Here is a 20,840-nt window from a genome sequence, read left to right on the forward strand (position 1 = left end):
CTCTGGCTCCTACATGGAGCCAGGCGTGGCCAGGCAGCTGGGCATGCTGCCCCATCTGCAGGCACTGCCCCTGCAGCTCCCATTGGAGCGCTTAGAAACTGGAGCGGGGTCATGCCGCAGCTTCCAGGAGCCATGTGGAGTGGCCTCCGAGCCAGCACCCTAGCCGTAGTGGGTCCGAGCACCAGAGTGGGGCAAGTCCCAGACCCCGCTCCCCAGTGGGAGCTCGCAGGCCAGCTTAAAACGGCTCCGGCCCACGGGCCGTAGTTCCCTCCCCCCGCAACCCTCCAGCTAAACCTATTGGGCCTGATTCTTCACTGCCTTGCACCTTGCATAGTCATTTGCCAAGTGAGTGCAAAATGCTACCATTTTGATCTGGTAGTATTCTACACATATTTTGCCCAGCTGTAAATAATTACATATAGCCCATGACAGTGGCGAATAACCTGCCTACTGTGCTCCAACAGTTCTGAGACCCTGCAAAGGACCCTGCAGCATCGAGTCGCAGAGCCTGGGCTCCAACTGAAGTCTGAATGTTTACACGGCAATTTTTAGCTCCACAGACCGAATCAGCTGACCCAGACTCTGAGACTCGATGTTGCAGGTTTTTTAGACATACTCTAAAGGCTGATCTAAACCCCAAGACTCCCATTGACTTTGATGGGCTTTGGAGCAGGCTGATAGCTGGTAAACATTCAAACACCATGTTAAATCCCTCATTCACGCTGTTTCTGCTTCCAAGCATCTCTGAACAAGGTCATTTTTCAAAAGTTGGAGTGAACCCAAACAGCTCTGGGTGGTAGTGGTGGGGAAAGTGCTGATATTCAGCTGGGTGTCCAGATCTGGAATAAAATCCTATTTTTATAGTTAATACAGAAGACAAGGTTTCCACACAGTTCATGTTGTCTCAGTACCTGACTACAGGCAGGAACCTCATAGATGAGGCAGATGCCCTATTCTCTGTCACTGTGGGGGGAAAAAAAGCAAACAGCATAAAGGACGGTCAGTGAATTGACTGCCAATTCCTTCAAGCTTTTACTGTCAATTTCCTGCCTTTTGTGGATTTGGGTTACAACTTTAATGGTGTTTAAACAGAATGATTTTATATTTATTTCTTCCAGACTGTATTTTTTTTAAGGATGGTTTGTAGAATGGTATAAACTGTATATTTAGTTGGGGGTTAGAATGGAGGTTTTTGGAGCTGTTCCACTCTCTTATGTAACTATTTGTTTAGGCTGTTTTAAAATGAATAGTATTGTTCTGAGTAACGCTGCTGAGTAATACACATAAGATCATTTTTCCTCCCTAGTTTTATTTACTGACTGATCAGAGTGGATCTTCTGCAGCTGTACCTGTCTATTGATTAAATACAGATTTGTATACACTACTTTAAACCAGGTAATGTTCTAAGTGCCTAGACCAGAACAGCATTCAGTGTCAGTAGTGTTTAACACAGAGATATATTGTCAGGAAAATTTGAAATAGATGGTAAAAATCCTCATAAAGGTACTTAGCCATTTCTCAGACTAATGGCTTCTCCATGTAAATGTTTTTCCAAAATATCAAAAGTAATTACACCATAACAGCTTGCCACATTATACTGTAACAACTTGCCAAAAATGTAACTTGATAAAAAGGCCAGTACAATTCTACATGTTTTTCTTTTTAGATAGATTAAAAATTCAGACAACTTTGGCAAGAAATTTGTTTCACATAGAAATTGGGCTGGGACCACCAATACTATGTTTATGTAAGAGGTGAATTTTTTACAACCAAAATAACAAACTCCTAAAAATAGGGAGCTGCAGTGCATTTTTAACAGTGGATCACCCTGCTCCCTTCCCATATGATGAAAAACACTTTTGACATGGGGGGAGGAGGGGAGATGGGGAGAAAAGCTCCTCAAAATTCCCGTCATGGCATTTTCCCAAAACCAGTCCAACAGATTGGGAATGTGGTGTGGGTTCCTTCTTCCCTGTGGAACAAACAGGACATTCTTTCCTCAAGTCTGCAGATTCTCAAAGATCAGCTGGAGGCCTGTGTCTCTACACTGGTCCTGGGGCTCTCAGCATCCTTGTCTGGCTCCACTGGAGTCATGCCGCTAGGGTCTGCCCTTTCATAGCTGCCTCTAGAACCTCATAAAGGAGGTGGGGAAGGGTTTGCCAGCGTGGAGAGACCTTCTCAGAAAAGTTAATGCAGCTTGAGGTTGTATTTTCTTTTCAGCATCTTTACATCTTTACAGGGGAAGGTGGGTTACCATGTGCATTTCTGGGCACTTCCTGCTCTATATGCTAAGGGTCAGTCTCCCAAACGCCCTTCTCCAGTGCTGAAGGACACTGAGCACAAACCCCCTACCTGCACAGCTATGGACAGATCTACACATCGAGGATCCCCTCCGCATGAATCCAGTGGACACAGTCTCACCTGATATTATAGTACACATTTATGAGGCACCCATTACAGTGGTGTGTGAGAACCTTTTACAACATTTAGCATACAGTGATGTAACACCCTCCCCTCAGGAAAAAGCAAGGAACTTGCCAGCTCAGATGGTGGAAATGCACTGCTGTAATTCACATATGCAGAAATTTACATTTAAAGGTTCAGCATGGAGAAAGCTCAGATGTAGAATTCCTCCTCGTTGGCTGGAGAGCCTGGATGAATGCTGCCAGGTGTTTTCCTATCATTCAGAGAACAAGGGGTTGCTCTTGGTGACTGTCTGAATTGGCAGTGAGATGCTAAGGGGGATGCTGAAGATGACAAGAAAGAGCTGGAAGACCACTCAGAGAGAGATGGAATAGAACCACTAGGGAGCTCAAGGGTACTGCACATGACTGACAACGGCCTTCTCCTGGAGACAGCCTGTTTAGATCTACTGACACTTTGCCTTTGTGAGGGAAGAGTAGCTTCCAAATCATTGCAAAATCCATTAAAGGTAGAGTAGGCTGAAGCCACAGACAGATCTGAGAAGGACAGCTTCATCCCTGTGTCGACATCAGTCTCCTGTGACCCCTCCAAGTCCTCAATGTTAAGCTTGGGACTGCATCTCCATGTTTTTAACCTGTTCACAGGTGACCCAGTATTTAAATTGTGGAATGGTTCACTAAAGTTAAAGGAGTCAGATGCTGGAGAGAAGCTTGTTGTGGGCAAGCAGAACAGAGACTTGCTTCGCTGAAATGACCATGAAATGCTGGAGGCACTACTGGATCTTCGGGTGAAGTCTCCTCGGTCACCATTTCTCAAGTCCTGCTGGGAGATACCAAGGTACTGACCAAGACCATTTGCCCGATGCAGCTTGATTTGACCATCTGAGTTCAGATACTCACTAGTTTGATTGAGGGCAGGTCTGTCACTGTGAGGAATGTAGCTTGGTGAAGGAGTGAAACGAGAATCCCTTGAAGATGGGAAATGAAGCTTGTTCTTCTCAGCAGACTTCCTATACCAAATACGTGTCTGCTGCGAGAGGGGAGAAAGAAAAGAGGAAAGACCACATTAACACAGACTTGGCAATTTTACAACTGTAAGTCCCCGTTGTTGAACTGTTACTGCATGTAACTATAAAGCAGACTGTCACTCAGTACAGTCACAGTAAATATTTCACTTTAATAATAAAGAGAAAGCACTGTGCCAAAATCCAAATATTTATATAAGGGTCCTTAGAGGAAAACAAAAGTGAATTGGCCTGGAGCTTTAAAACTGTCCTGCCTCAGAGGGTGATTTCCATGAAACAGTGAGATCCTGAGAAAGACACTCATCTCTTGGAAGACAAGTGAAATTTTAAGACTCTAGGACTGTAGCAAAATTTTCAGATGTGCTCTGAGAATTCTCGATGTAATATTTTTAAGAACTATAGTATTCTATATGAGATTTCAAAATGCTGAGCTCAGAAAGACCCTTTGGAAAGGCATCTAATTTTATTCCAATTAAAAAACACCTGGCTCTTTACTTGTTTTTTATGTCTCATTGGACAGTCAGTAAAAGCCTGGATTGATTGATTGATTACATACTTACATAGTATGTGAAAAAACAAAACTATAGGAAATTGACATAAAAAAAAATCTCTGAAGCTTGTGTGCTGAAGCTTAGGGCAAAATTGGATGGGTGAGAGGAGCAAGATTACTCCAGCTCACCAGGTTTTCCTTTTTATCACAAAATCCCAGAGCTTTTCTCATTCTGAATTTTAATATATTGATTGGGTTTTACTTAAAAGGTTAAATAAATCAAAGAGAAACTGTTTATTGGTATTTACAAGTTCAACCAGCATGGACTTTTTAACTAATACAGATTATTATATGACTTCAGTCATACTCTACTTTCAGCATTTCTTCTTTTAGTAAAGGAAGTTGAAGATGAATAGTGTAAATGCCAACCACTGTTACTGTTCTTTCTCCATTCATTTCTTCACCAAGAGTGGTGAGAAGTTTGCTACATTCTTCCTTTTGATTTTAACCACTGATGTAAACCCAGAAATCTCATTCTCCCTCTTTTTCTCTGGAACTCACCAACGCTTCTACTCCTCTCTCCATCCAACTAATCCCCTACCTTATATTTTCTAAGAATGAAAAGGGCAGGCTACTTACCTGTAACTGGAGTTTCTTTGAAATGCATGATCCTTATCTGCATTCCACTGAGGGGATTCCAAATCTGTTCTTCCTGCCTACCTTTTGTCACTCTTGTGAGCCTTGGAACAATTCGTTCCTCCATGGCTGGAACTCGTTGACAGGGCAATGTCCTTGGACTTGGAGGAAGACTTATGGCCTTGCTTATGAGCATGCTTCCATGACTCATGGCTAGGTCCCTGCATTGGGTCTGTAGCACTGGTACTGGCAGAGCCAGATGAAGTTTCCATGGTAGGGAGAGCGCTCTAAGGTTGCTCAGACTGATGGACGGGGGGATTCCCTCGCCAGGATCCGATTTTGGCCCCACTGCAGCCTCCATGAGGTGATTTTTGAGGCAAAGAGCTCATCTTTCCCATGTAAGGGCAGGGAAGGAGAAGAAGATACTGCACCTGGACGTGATGTGGGATTTCCCAAACAGTACAATCAGCACCGGTGCTCGTCACTGATGGAAAACAAACGAGGGCAGGAAGCCCAGTTTTTGAATCCCCTCGGTGGAATACAATAGGGACCATCACTTGAAGAAGAACTTCATGGTCATCACCAGCCCTTTCTCCCCAGCCTTCAACCTCAATTCTAATGATAGAAGGGCACCAATGCCACCACTGTCACCTATAGCCTTGCCCTCATATCATTACCCTGAAACACTTCAATTCTTAGTGTCAGTCAAAACCAGTGTCTCCCACTCTTTGAAAAACACTCACGTCACCCTTCTCTTTTTACATTGCCCTATCTCCAAGATCTATTGTCTGAGCAAGGGACCCTTTTCTCCCCACTCCTGCCCATCCCTATTCCTAGCAAACCTTTTTTGAATGGTTAATTACTTCCTGGATCCTTCTCCTCATATTAGTTATTTCAATATGAGTTCAGCAGTTTGTATTTAAATCACTTCTTTTGAAAGCTTTACTGGAATTTCTCACATGATTCAAAATACCAAATTTTGCCCCCAGATACGCTTACAGGCAATTCTCACAGACTGCAGAAGGAGCTTCACACACATCCAAAGTGAGAATTAGGCCCAAATAAGCCAATACCTTATTTATTGTCCTCCACCTCATGACTTAACACAGCATGGTTCAAATACTGTACCACACAGATAATGTATCAGAACTGAGAAAGTATCTCACTTCTCAAGCTTCCACATCCATTCCTAGACAGCTTGCAGACTTATTCAGCAAATACCTTAGTTGTTTATATTTTAAATGATATTACTAGATACATTTTAAGAATTTTAAGATGGTAACAACTGAAATTTAGTGCAGATTGCAACTTACTGTTACTTTAATGCCTAGACAACCTCCAAGCATTGTTGTTGCTCATTGCTCACTACTGCACACCCCAATGGTCTTGGAGGCAAAGATGTGCTGTTTAAATCTTTCATTATCTATTACATTGATTTTAGAGGTAACGAGGTACTTTCACATCTCCAAAAAATTGTTTGCTCATTTGTAAATGTCCATGCCAAAGGTGCATTATGGGACATAAACCCTGTTGAGTTCTTTTATGTATTGTAGATGAATACACTAACTCATGAAGCTATGGTAATTCATAATCCATCTTTTCATCCATCGTAATCCATAATCCATCCATCCATAATGTAATAGGCTATTCTTAATGCCACACAGAACTAACTGAATCTTTGACTAAAATTAGCTACAGTACTGTACCAGCTTCATTAATAGATAAGGGATCAAGATTTCAAAAGAGTCAAACAGAATGGCTCAAATTGAATGGTAGTCAATGAAGTTTTACCAGAGATGAATTTGCAGCTATACTATTTTTATTTATGCAGAAGGCAAGATAAGTTTTAGAAATTATGCAGATGCTCTTAATAGGTGTATATTGATGGAAAAACATCAATTTGTATTTGAAGACATTTCTGGATAGCCTACATAATGCAGTATTTCATTTTCAAGGACACAAACAATCTCATCACTTCCCGTGTTTGTGCAGGAAATTATTTTGTTATATTGTTGTCCAACATAGGAATACAGTTTACACTCACTAATTGTTCTGATTTTCTCTGCAGAATTGTTCTACTGTGAGATAAACTGCATGGCAAACAGATTAAGTAATTAAAAAATAAATAGGTGATAAATATTTAGACAAACCATGCACTGGTAGAAACTGAAGCTAGACACAATGGGACTCCCTGCAGGTGTTAAGAGTCCTTATTTGTGGATTCCTGGACTGGGGCCTTTGAAATATTAGATCACAAATACAGTTATCAAGTCAAATCACTTGTATTAGAAGATCTAAAAAATGCTTTAGGGGACAGATCTAACATTGGCAATGAGGATAGTCTAATGGATAATGCAAAGGACTGGAAATCCAAAGGACATATGGATTCTACTCTTGCATTGTGATGTCTTTGGCAAGTTACTATATCCCTGCACCACAGTTTCTTTATGTACAAATATTTGTAATAAGCGTTAGGATATAGATATTCAGGCCTATCTGCAAAGGCCTATACTTTAAGAATTTAGGTATATTCTTATCACTTAGCTAGTTATAGAGGTATAAAAGAAAGAATCAAAAATCACTGTCTGTCTCTGTAATGGCTTTCTCTTACTGTGACAGGCTAAGGCCATCAGCTAAGATGTAGTTAGGCAGCCATAAGCTGGGAAGTGTATGGTCACATCCTCACATTCCAAACTAGTCACATTGAAATAAGGTGCTATTGGGTTATTAGGAATACAATCCTGTCCTGATATTCCTATCACCTCCAGAGGAAGGGCAGAGCCTAGAAGATGTAAAAGGAAACTTAGGGCTTGGCTACACTCGAAACTTCAAAGCGCTGCCGCGGCAGTGCTTTGAAGTGCGAGTGTGGTCGCGGCGCCAGCGCTGGGAGAGAGGTCTCCCAGCGCTGCACGTACTCCACATCCTGATGGGGATTAGCTTGCAGCGCTGGCAGCCACGCTCCCAGCACTGCGGCACAGTTTACACTGGCGTTTTACAGCGCTGTATCTTGCAGCGCTTGAGGGTGTTTTTTTCACACCCGTGAGCGAGAAAGTTGCAGCGCTGTAAAGCGCCAGTGTAGCCAAGGCCTTAGTTTAATAGCATTCTGTCTGGCAAGAACTCACTTATCAATAGACACAGCTGGAAAACCCTTATGTCTGTATAGATGTAGTTGTGAAATCCTCACTTCTGTATTGTTTTGTATGTTTATTTGCATGGTCTCTGTCTGGTTCTGTAATTGTTTCTGTCTACTGTATAATTAATTTTGCTGGGTGTAAACCAATTAAGGTGGTGGAGTATAATTGGTTAAATAACCATGTTACAGTATGTTAGGATTGGTTAGTTAAATTTCAGTAAAATAATTGGTTAAGGAATAGCTAAGCAAAACTCAGGTTTTACTATATAGTCTGCAGTCAATCAGGAAGGTGGGGGGGGGAAATGGGAACAGGGACTGGGGGGTGCGGGAATTAAAATCATGTTTTGCTAAAGGGGAAAATGGGAACAGGGAATGGGAACAGGAACAGGGACACAAGCAAGGCTCTGTGGTGTCAGAGCTGGGAAGGCGGACACTAAGGAAGGAAACTGGAATCATGCTTGCTGGAAGTTCACCCCAATAAACATTGAATTGTTTGCGTCTTTGGACTTCGGGTATTGTTGCTCTCTGTTCATGCGAGAAGGACCAGGGAAGTGAGAGGGTGAAGGAATAAGCCCCCTAATAATAAGATGATCTTTAATTTATGGGTCACATTTTCAAATACCCTCTTAAATTATATGGGCAAGTGCAATATTTGCTAGAACACTTTCAGAAGCCCTTTATCCCATATCATGGTAAATCATCCTAACAACAAGATGTATTATTAGACTGTATAATAATCTCCCAAGTGAAGTAGTGGAAATTCCACCTCTTGGCACATTTTATACCAGGCCGGAGAAAACACTAGCAAATGTAGGTTAGTGGATACTCCTCTGCTGGTAGAGAGCTGGATTAGATAAATGAATAGGACTTTTCCATCTCTAAATTCTGATTTGCTGGAGATCAGAGGGAAAACATATTTTAGCCTGGATTAAAACTCGGGGGAAATTGGCCCTCAGTCCTGTGTTGAGGCCACTACACCATGCCTCTACCTACTAGTCAACTACTGTATACAGAGAGCTAGGCAATTTGCTGTTCCTCTTTGCTTTTACCAACTAAATGTATATAAAAATTTAAAAAATAGTAAAAGAATTGGAACCCATTTTCAGAATGTGATGGATCAAAATGAGACATGAAACATGAGTGAGAAAGACTGATCTTCCTCTGCTACTCTGACCTTGGAGAGATGAAAATAGAAAAACACTTGTTTTTATCTGTTAATGTAAATGACATGGACATGTCAGATGTTCTTTTTAGCATAATGCCTTTATATTCCCCAGGTGGGGCCAATCTTTTGTCTGACTTCAGAAGCAAAATGTCACACTTTTTTTTCTTCAGCCTCCTTACAGTTTGCTTTTTGCAATGCCCATTACCTCACTGCAGATTGACAAAGCACTGTCTGGTATATCTGTGCTGCTTGTGTTAGAAACAAAAGCTCCAGCTACACTGGAAAAGGATCAGCCATCTGACAGAACAAAAACTCTCTGTACAAACTGACACGCCACTTGTGCAGCCCCTAGAACACCAAAAAAGGCTGATTTTGATTGAAATTCCAAATAGAGAGGATGATATATCTGTCCACACCATCTAAGCCTTTGCATGAATACCCATAAGAGAACAATTGTTGATTGAACGGATTAGCTTTATAATAAAAAATAATATATTTTTAAAACCTAATGCTTGGTTGGTTACTCATGCTCACTGTAGTCTTCACAAATCTTCATGAAGTCTATGAGAAATTACAATCTCTCCACATCAAAACAGAATTTTTGAAGGATATTCAGTCAAACATTCAGAAATCAAGGAAACAAGTTTTGGTGAAAGTTACAGAGATCTACAGAGTCTATGTTATTAGGGCCTCCTACATCTGATGAGAAGAATCCAGGGCTGCTAGTTAACGTTTTGCATGTTGACAGAAGAAAGGAAATTTCCACCTTTAAAAAAAAAGATTTCTCTTATTAGTCAGTTTTATTTCAGTAGTTCCTATAGGCCTCAACTGAGACCAGGGCCCTGTACAAACAGAGTAAGGGACAGTCCCAACTACAAAGATCTAAGGGCCAGATTTTGACACCCTTCCTCATGCCAATTAGTATCTTACTCTGTTAGATGGGTTGTTGTATTAACTTCAATGGAATATATGGACCCAAAGAGTCAAAGGTGTTAAAATGACTTTGTCAGAGATCTCTGCCTGCTTAGTATCATGGCAAACACATCATTACAAATCTGTTAAATCCTTTATTAAAGATACAGAAAAGAAGGAAACAGTTCAGCATTTGACATGGAAAGTATTAAAGATAGTAATAACTGTCCTTTTTTGGGGATGGGGGGAAGAGGGAGGGAGAAGAGGTTAGCTGAAATGAACTGGAGATGTTACTGCTATTGTTGTTGGAAGTCTGATCCAGTTTCCTAGAAGACAAAACAAGACAAATACACACAAAAGGGGAGAGAAAAGAACAGCAAATATAGAAAATGCAGCTTCGGTTTCTGGTTGACTTTCAAGTGCAATCTCACTGATGGCAAAACACAGGCATGTCATTTAGTCTTATTAGCCTCTCTGAGATCTGACAAACTCGTATCAGCACCAAGCTACTCAGAGCATTGCTTTTAGTTTCCTCTCTGATCAGAGAGTTTCATCCATGTTGCAAAATGTCCAGTCTTGGCTGGCTAAGGCAGACTCTTATTAGACAAGAAGAAAACAAGAGAGGGATATGAAAGAGAACAAAGTGAAGGAAAAGGACACACATGGGCAGGGATGACAAAATCTCACATCCCAGCTGATGGTTGGGATTTAGCTAGAACCAGTGGAGGAGGTGATATCAGGATCCCACTCTCTCTCTCTGAGCAGGACATCTCTCAGGATCAGGGCAACTGAGGCTGAACAGTGTCATGGTAGATCCCAGGGTTCCAGGAGATGGCAGGGTGGCAGCCATGATGGCGAAGCTCACTTCTTCCTCGTCTTTGAGTCAGCCAGCATCCACATCCGTCCGCAATCCCCCAAAATCTTTTCTTTTCAAGAACCCCAAAAAGCAGTGGTGTGTCTGTGTGATGGAATAGCCCATCCCCTCATTATTTTTGTTGACTAATTAGGCTTAATTCCCAACACACCAATATTAGTCCATTGATTTTTGATCCCATATTTTTCTTGTTTACCAGGCATGATCCTTGAGTTATATTAGTAGGCCTCTTTGTTTGGACTAATTCAATGTCTGTCTCCCTTTTGTACCTTTCCCCATCAACATTTGTTGTTATAGATTATTATGACATTTTAGAAACTTTCACTCACTTTTTACAGCAGAGCTCACAATTACAGTAAATTTATAGTCCCAGTCATCACAATAGGAATCTTATAACATTATATATGTACACTGGCTTTTTTTTGACTGTATGTTATGTTTAAAATGGCATTCGATATATTGGTATTCTATTTAAGATAATTTTTTTAAATAAAAAGATATAAAAGAGGCTGTCTCTCACTCATGGTGAAGGACAGGATGGCTGAAAGATCACTTCCTATTTTACTTAGCTTCCAAAACCTCCATTTAGGATTGTGTGTTTCTATTAAAACCATCACTGACACTAGAGAATCCACAAACATCTAAAGCAGAGCATATCTTGCAGGAGAAACACTGAGAGGACAAATTTTTTTGAAACAGGAGGCAAAAATTAGTTTCTTATATCTGTAATTAGACTGTTGTTTTCAGCAACATGTCCAACACATTCCTATCACAAGATGTGGTGTACCTCATCCAGTGCACTAAAATGATGTGGGTGAAACCAGACAATCACTACGCTCTCGAATGAACTCATACAGAAAAACGATAAAAGATAAAAATACCACATCACCTCTGGGGAAACACTTTTCACAAAATGATCACTCCATATATGACCTCTCAGTCCTTGTCCTCAAAAGAAACCTGCACAAATGATGAGGCTAGAAGCTTAAATTCATAACTTTACTAGATACTAAAAATCTAAAGACACTAGATTTATGGCTTAGTACAACAATCTATAAGCCACTAATCCCCTTTTTTGTCTTATGAGTGCAGGAGTGTTAACAGAACACTTCACCCTGAATGGTCCCTTGAAATATGTGTTAACTATTTATGCTAAACAATCTGATCCACCTTGTACTTAGCTGTGATGCTCTGAGACCTTTCTTAGACCTGAAAAAGAGCCCTGCATTAGCTTGAAAGCTTGTCTTTTTAACCAGCAGAAGTTGGTCCAATAAAAGATATGACTTCACCTACCTTGTTTCTCTAATTTTTAGCACACTAAGAAAATAAAGGAAATTTTTGTAAAGGCTGTTCTTTTTGTCCTTCTGTCCAGTCAAAATCCCTCCTTGCCTTCCTTTCCTTTTACTGTTCATCAGATTTGTTCTATCCACTTGCACCTTTAATTTAAGGTGTCTCATACTTTTCTTTAATCACCATCCTTTAGTTTTGTTCTGCAGAAGTTGTACTTCCCCACTTTTTTTGGCGGCTGTCCTTGACTTTCTATTTCCTTTACACTTCCTTTGATTTCTAGTTAGTTTGTTCCCCTCTCTTCCCTTTTGTTCTTTTAACTGCAATTGCTCAGACTTTGAAAATAGAAATGCACTCTGCTATTTATCTCAAAGTGTTTGTAGCTATACTGGTTTTGAAGAACACAGGCAAGATAGATAAAGGCAAACCTTTTACTGGATTAACAAATAAATTGTCATATACAAGCTTTTGATCCCTTTTTATATAGTACAACTTATTTGATATTCATTTAGCTCAGTAACCTTAATTCTTCTTGTCTTTAAATATTTTGTACTGTACATATTTATCAGGGCCATACAGAATGCCTTCATTTACATAGATGGAATACCTCTGCACTCACAGATTGACTTTTGGGAGTTACACTGAAATGCTTGACAGTTATTTACTGAACTACTACATACATTGTAAAAATTCAGCATATGAAAATAATGACAGAACCAGTACTGATCACAGACAATCTTGCTCACACTAAATCCAACAGCATATCTACCCTTGACTTCAGGTGGAATAAGATCAGGCTGTTTGAGTTAATTTGAGGAAGCAGACAAAGCAAATATGCCACAACAAAACATTTTTGGAGGATGTTATCTTTGCAAACAAAGGATATCAGATGCCAGACTCATCCATTAATATTTTTTTTCTTGCTCTTACTTAATCTAAGCTCCCCGATAACTGCATTTGCACAATGGATTAAGAGGATGGATCAATTTTACTGGTTGGCAAGAGTCCCAACCCCTGTAAGTACACTACAAGATACATATAGGTCACATTGCTGAAGTATATTAAAATCCCAGTCACATTAAATACTTTCTTATTACTCTGAAGTATAGATTTATTATTGGTGTGTATAAGTGATACTTTTGGCATGTGAAGATAATCATTGAGTATGTAGCAATCAAAAATATTCTTGTTATTAATAACACGAACCTATATGCAAGCTGAAAAATATTAGAATGTCATTCTGATGGGAGGTGAAAATTAATACGGATACTGTGGCAATAGCCATGGAATGTTTAAACCCCTGTACAGTACCCTAAGCAAAGATATTACAATTTTTTTCATTGTGTTATTGTGCTGTAAATTATTGTAGTTGGAAGATTCACTATTAAAACCTGGAATCAGAGAGAATTTCACTGTTAAGAGATTACTAATAGGACATGGACCCTTTAATCTATAGAAGAAAAGCAGTAAGTGAAGGTAATCACAAGTGGTTCCCACATCAAGGTGGTTCGTGGCCATTCTGAAATGAACTGGTTATCCCAACCTAGTGCCTAACCAGTCCACATCACAAAAACCAGTCCAACAACTAAAATGAGCGTCAGTCTCAGCAGAAAGGCCAAGGACTGGATGGTCAGGAAAAGCGAATTGCCTTCTCAACTGCAGTCAGACTTGAGGCACCTATGTGGGGCAGTGCCGTTGCTGCCAGTGGAGCAAGGGGTAGAGCTACCGCATAGGTGGGATCTGCAATAGCAAGGTGCATGGTGCGGTGATCTTGCCAGTGAGAAGAGCTACGGGCACACAGCCACTACATTGCAGAGATGGTCTGCGCACACTCAACTCTACAGAAGTGTGCAGAGGACAGAAAGAGATATGGGCGCTCAGCAAGTTCAAGCAGAACTTCCCACAACTGTCAGCAGCCTGAGCTCCACGAAGCAAAAGGATCAAACCTATGGTGCCTGTTCTGTAGATAGAGAACTTCAATAGCAAGGGCACCTTTCACAAAGAAAATTCACGGTAAACCTCTCCCCTTTAAAATTGGAATGATTACATTCTTCTAAATGTAAGGGTCTAACTTTCCTTGACACACATACTTAGCATTAATAGCATGTGGATTTAGGGGATGATCTGTCCCACGGATTTTTAAAAATAATGTGAAAATTAACAGTGGATGGGGGCTATTTTTATTGAGCAGAAATATAAATCATAAAGCCAGCCCTGATGGCAGTGTGGGGAGGGACAGCTGAACTGCTGATTGCTAGCTTGCTGGGCGACTGCTGCACAGGAAACAAAGGGGAATGGGGAGCTGATAGGGGAGCTGCCGTTCCACCCTGGTTCCAAGCCCCCACCAGCTAGCTCCAATGGGCTGCTCTTCCTGCAAGCAATGGACAAAGCAGGCAGCTGCCAAATGAAGTTAGAAGGGAGCATTGCACAACTTTAAATGAGTATTTTCCCTAATTGATCAGCAACGTAACAATGTTAACTGGGATGACTTTAAGCGAGGAGTTACTGTATCTTGATGAAGAGTGCAGTTTTGGAAAGCTTGTTATTTGTTATTCTATTTAACTCACTTGCATATGTTGAAATGACTCTAAGCAGCCTGAGATATAGTATGGGTCCTGTGCCTTTCATGACCTTTCCCCTCCGATTGACCAAACTCTCCACAGAATCTGTCTATGAGTACATGCAGCTTGAGATAAGATTGAGAAGGCAGATTGCACGGAGCATGTCTCCTAAACAGCTCAGGTTGCTTCTCTGCTTCTTTCTCCTTTTTTCTGGGTCTGATAGCTATTTTGCAGAACAAGAAGATTCCTGTGCCATCTATTGACGTGCAGTTGGTCACCCAGTGTTTAAATACATATGTAAGAAAATAATTTGTACCATCAAAAATTCTGTTTACCTCTAATAAAGAGCTAGTCACTAATAGCTATTTTATAAAGATGTGTGGTCTGGGTATTCATGTTTCTTATAAAAACTGCAAAAACATGCACCTTTAGCTATCATTTCACAATCTTTCCCTTTTCCACACTTGGCTTATCTCAGTCTCTTCTTTGCTTAACATGAGGCTAAGGGATATATGAACATCATGGTGTCACCTACAGCTGTATTGATTTATATATTTTTACATCCGTAAAGATTTTATAAACTCTCTTTTTAGCAGTATTTTCTTGGGTCTGCCTACCAGGATATTGTTATGGAAGCCCCGCCCTTTATTTGCTGTTCTGGGACAAATTAGCATTCTTGTACAAATTAACAAATATGTTTCTGTTTCATCATATACAAAATTAGAGAAGTTAGAGAATACCTGCAAAAGGATCTTATTCCCATCATGGTCTTCTGTTTGCCATCTGCCTTCACTGATTGGGCTACAAGGATTGGGCAAGAGAGGAATAAGCTGTCCAACATCTACTCGGAATTCCAGCACCGCTGACTCTGTAGGGGTTGGAATCTGGCCCTTAGGGAGCCTTTTTAAAGAGAACTGAATGTCTATATCCATGTTAGAATAGACAGGAAAGACACAAAAGTCCGCCTTTTTCTGACACACCGGTCTTTTCAGGATTAACTGGTACAGTTTCATAATGTCAATAAAGTTTTCATTCCTGCAGTATATGGCAAAGCGGATAATTTCTCTCCCATAATGCACTGGTCGGATGGCCCACAAAGGGGTCCCATGGGCCAAAGTGAAGAAGTCCTGACTGCATGGCATGTAAGGGAGGAACTTGCCATGCACTCGTTCTGTATGGTGGTAATGCCAAGGTGGTCTCTGAAAGGTTTCATGGAGCTGTAAGATTGGTTCTTCTCCATATTCCTCCTGCAGGAACAGAATGACTGCAAGGGCTGGCTGAGAAACAGCAGCCTTACCAGACTTCCTGTGCTTCCTTGAGACCCGTCTTTCTGAGACTCGGAACAATTGGAGGTCTGGATGGATCCATGCTAACAGTTTATCAATGGCTTGCTGGAGAACTTTGGATTCACCAGGGTCTGCGATGATATGTATACTAACAAGGAAAGGGTCCTGATTATCTTCCACAGAAAGTTCACCTAATAGTATAAAAACAAAATCTGTATTAGGTTTTAAAAATTATTTAGCAATTCCTTCTTTTGTGTCATGATTTATATAGGTTTTGAAGGAGAAATACATTATTCAGTCATTGCCCAATCTCGGGTGGCTGAACACCACTTGTCCCTCGAAGACAGTTGGTTACAGTTACAGTGATTTTTCTATATCTAGCTCACCTACAATAGTCAGTAATATCTAGCGGTAAATATAGCCATAAACAAAAGAACCTAACACAAAACAAACTAGTATTTATACTACTCAAAATGGGCTAGGCACTGCACATTCCTGTGTAGAAAGAGACTGTCCCTGCCCCAAAGAGTTTACAGTTCGAAGGGCAAAAAACAAAGAATTGGGAGAAAGTGATACAAACAACAAACAAAATGGTCAGGATCAAAATGGATATCTGGCTTGTTCATTCCATGTTTTTGTTTTAATTTGTGCCACCTGGTTTTGTGCACGGAATTTACACAATGGAATTCTATCATCTTGCAATTAGCGTTTCCCACCAAGTTAGAGTATTCAAGGGGCCTGATGGCAAATATCAGAAGATTTTATATACTTATTGAAGATGTATCTGCTTAGTAATAGGAAGTAGTACAAACATCATGGTATTCAAAAGCTGAACGTCATTCAGGCAAAAATTACTTGTTACCACTCAAACGCATGAGGGAATCGCTATGATGTAGTCCCTGAAATCTCCCTGACTACATAGAAGCAGGTTGGGCTAATACCAAGTGACAGCTGGTTGGAGGTCAGTGAAGACATTGCTAATTTCGTTCTGTTGAAGTTGTGTGTGAAGAAAGGTGTATGTAAGCAGAGACCCCAGACAGCTCAATAAATCACTTGGCTAATTTAGCTATTTAGTTGAAATTAGGGCTGTCAAGCGATTAAAAAAAATTAATCACAATCATGATTAAAAAAGCAGCAAAGAGTCCTGTGGCATCTTACAGACTAACAGACATATTGGAGCATGAGCTTTTGTGGGTGAATACCCACTTCGTCGGATGCATGATGCTGGAGCTCATGCTCCAATACGTCTGTTAGTCTATAAAGTGCCACAGGACTCGTTGCTGCTTTTACAGATGCAGACTAACATGGCTACCCCTCCGATACGATTAAAAAAATGGAACACGATTAATCGTGTTATTAATCGCACTGTTAAACAATAGAATACCATTTATTTAAATATTTTTGGATATTTTCTACATTTTCAAATATATTGATTTCAGTTGCAACACAGAATACAAAGTGTACAGTGCTCATTTTACATTTTTTATTACAAATATTTGCACTGTAGAAAACAAAAGAAATAGAATTTTTCAATTCACCTAATACAAGTACTGTAGTGCAATCTCTTTCTCATGAAAGTCAAACTTATAACTAGAATTATGTACAAAAAACTGCATTCAAAAACATAATATGTAAAACTTTAGAGCCTACAAGTCCAATCAGTCCTACTTCTTGTTCAGCTAATTGCTCAGAAAACGTTTTCAAAAGATAATGCTGCCCGCTTCTTGTTTACAATGTCACCTGAAAGTGAGAACAGGCATTCGCATGGCACTGCTGTAGCCAGCATCGCAAGATATTTACATGCCAGATGTGCTAAAGACTCATATGTCCCATCATGATTCAACCACCTTCCCAGAGGACGTACCTCCATGTTGATGACGAGTTCAGCTCGATAATGATCCAAAGCAGTGCGGACTGATACATGTTCATTTTCATTATCTGAGTCAGATGCCACCAGCAGAAGGTGGTTTGGGTTCTGTAGTTTCTGCATCAGAGTGTTGCTCCTTTAAGACTTCTGAAAACATGCTCCAGACCTCATCCCTCTCCGATTTTGGAAGGCACTTCAGCTTCTTAGGTTGAGTGCTGTAGCTATCTTTAGAAATTTCACACTGGTACCTTTTTTGCATTTTGCCAAAATTTGCAGTTAAAGTGTTCTTACAATGAACAGCATGTGCTGGGTCATCATCCTAGACTGGTATAACATGAAATACATGGCAGAATGTGGGTAAAACACAGAGCAGGAGACATACAATTCTTCCCCAAGGAGTTCAATCACAAATTTAATTAACACATTTATTTTTTAACAAGCGTCATCAGCGTGGACACATGTCCTCTGGAACGGTGGCTGAAGCATGAAAAGGCATATGAATCTTTAGTGCATCTGGCACGTAAATATACTGTGATGCCAGCTACAACAGTGCCATGCGAACGCCTGTTCTCACTTTCAGGTGACATTGTAAATAAGCGAGCAGCGTTATCTCCCGCAAATGTAAACAAACTTGTTTGTTTTAGCGATTGGCTGAACAAGAAGTAGGACTGATGAACGTGTAGGCTCTAAAGTTTTACATTGTTATGATTGTGAGTGCAGTTATGTAACAAAAATAATCTATATTTGTAAGTTGCACTTTCATGATAAGGAGATCACACTACAGTACTTGCATGTGAATTGAAAAATACTATTTTTTTATAATTTTACAGTGCAAATATTTGAAATAAAAATTATATAAAGTGAGTACTGTCCACTTTGTATTCTGTACTGTAATTGAAATCGATATATTTGAAAATGTAGAAAAACATCCAAAAATATTTAATAAATTTCAATTGGTATTCTATTGTTTAACAGTGCAATTAAAACTGCGATTAATCATGATTAATTTTTTTAATTTTGTGGGTTTTTTTAGTTAATCGTATGAGTTAATTGTGATTAATCAATAGCCCTAGTTGAAATGGTTCTCTTTATTTGTTACTCTGATATTACCCATATGAATGAGACTGACGTGGAGGCATAACGCCTACATATGGTAGACTGACTAATAGTTACTAAGTTTTAACTGTGTGTACAACATTTTAATAGCAAGATTAGTTTATGGACTGTCTCCTCTTCTATTGGAGACTGTGTGAACTCCTTCCCTGCAGACTAGTAACTGGTATGTACAGCATATACCAATCATGCATTAACCTACAGGAGATTTGGGCAAGTTAAGCTGATCATCAAAAATATAGTGGCAGTAAAGTTCTCATATCTCTGTCATGAAATGGGTGATGAGGAGTGACAGTGCCGAGTGGTTAATGGAAGAGAACAATAACCTGAAGCAAATCAATCACTGGTCATAATAATGTAGAAGGGTTCTCCTGCAGAGAACACTGCAAGTGCTATTGCTCCAAGGTATCTATTGATAATGTCCCTCCACAGGTTAGGGGGAACAGTGACTCTGAAACAAAAAATTGGAATGGGGACAGAGGGGGAAGGAAATCTAATAAAACCAAAAAGAAACAGATGTGAATTAGTTATACAATCACACTTTTTTCTAAGAGCGGAATGCAAGATGTTCGAATCTGTTCTCCCTCCATTTCCTTTGATAGCATTTATGTAACAAAGACTGCAACAAGGGACAGGCCTGATATTTATGCAAATAGATGGCTACAGCTTTGTAAGAAGCCTGGGCAGAAGGATGTGAAGCAAAGAGCTGCCATTCCTGTGGGCTACTTTGCACAAAAAACATTACTGAGCATGGCCTTTCTGCCCTCTTGTCGCTCAGCGTGGTAGAGGGGTACTGAATGGGCTAAAGCATTTTTCAAAAGCCAAGCTTTGTGAGAACCAGCATTAGCATTAGTATTCCAAAGCTATCACCAAATGTACCCGTCAGCACAAGATGCTAAAACAAACAGCCTCAGAGGACCACCAGTGTAAAGCAGAAAGCCATTATTAGGAGCTAAAGCTATGTATACACCAGAGAAAATCATCTTTTGTTGAGCTAGAAGAAACCATGAACTAAGCCAAAGGGGGAAATGAGTGTAACTAATAAAAGCCGAAAGTGCTTTCGTATCAACTTTACATTAGCAGGGACACTTCTACTGCAGTACTGGTCCTACCTTTATACCTGCAAAAAAGACAGTCTTTTCATTAAGGTAAGAAAAATGTAAACAGGAATATGAGGACAGGAGTTTGATGCAGACTCTCCAAAGCTGATTACATGGTGTGACTACTTCTGTGCTATTAGCAAGGCTTTCTGCTTCAGCTTGAACTTATCAAGAAAGGGGCAGGGAAAGTGCCACCACTTCTCAAGTTAGTGCAATTCAATTTGCCCTCTGGCAAATTGTCATAGAAGCAAATTAAAGTTCTGCATATATATTAGGCTCTCTGTGCAACTGATTAAACCCACCAACAACAAAATGAAACATATATTTGAACCTAAACCGTACAGTTCTCTCAACTGTTCTATTTTTTCCCCATGGCAGACGGGAATTGTTTCCTTTTGGGGTGGCAGAAACATTAAAATTGCTAAAAGGGAAATATGATCACGATTTAAATAATATTTATATATGTTTTAACTTATCTGTTAACTTGGGTTGCTACCATCAGCTGAAAGACTTTGAACTGAGATATGTTAGCGAACTGAGAGCCTGATCCAACAGGGGCTGAGCGCCCTCAATGCCCATTAGCTTCAATGAGAGTTCAGGGTGCTCAGCATACTGCAAAACTGGATCCAGAATTTTTCTTTTTCCACGTGTACAGCTTGATATTCTGTTGCTGTTTGCTTTGTTTAAACTATAGATGTTTATTTCCTGGGCAGAGAAACTGGAGGTCTCATAATGGTAAGGTAGCAGTCCAATCTTCCCTATAGTATTTCATCATATATTACAAGTATATCTGGTGAGGAATTTTCAGCTGGGATGATTTTCTGACAGAAAATGCAGTTTCCACAAAAATCAAAACTTTCTATAGAAAATTTTTGATTTTGCTGAAAATTCTTGATTTTTCCATCTGGAAAATTGAAATGAAATATTTCATTTGGGTTCAGTTCAATATGAATATGAATATTGTGTTG

At 40.0% G+C, this 20,840-nt stretch overlaps 1 protein-coding gene across 3 annotated transcripts in view; it reads right to left on the minus strand.

Annotated features, from left to right (window-relative positions):
* Positions 1-293: 293 nt before the first annotated feature.
* The window catches only part of FAM124A (family with sequence similarity 124 member A), an 80,034-nt gene continuing 59,487 nt past the window's right edge, over positions 294-20,840 (minus strand). For all 3 annotated transcript variants that reach the window (XM_030564447.1, XM_030564439.1, XM_030564434.1), the window contains 2 exons: positions 15,247-15,983; positions 294-3,453 (listed from right to left, as the gene is read on the minus strand). In XM_030564447.1, the coding sequence (XP_030420307.1) occupies positions 2,617-3,453; positions 15,247-15,983 (1,574 nt within the window). In that variant the 3' untranslated portion in view covers positions 294-2,616. The remainder of the gene's footprint in view (positions 3,454-15,246; positions 15,984-20,840) is intronic.

This window comes from Gopherus evgoodei, chromosome 1, assembly GCF_007399415.2.
Source record: "Gopherus evgoodei ecotype Sinaloan lineage chromosome 1, rGopEvg1_v1.p, whole genome shotgun sequence".
Classification (NCBI taxonomy): domain Eukaryota; kingdom Metazoa; phylum Chordata; order Testudines; family Testudinidae; genus Gopherus; species Gopherus evgoodei.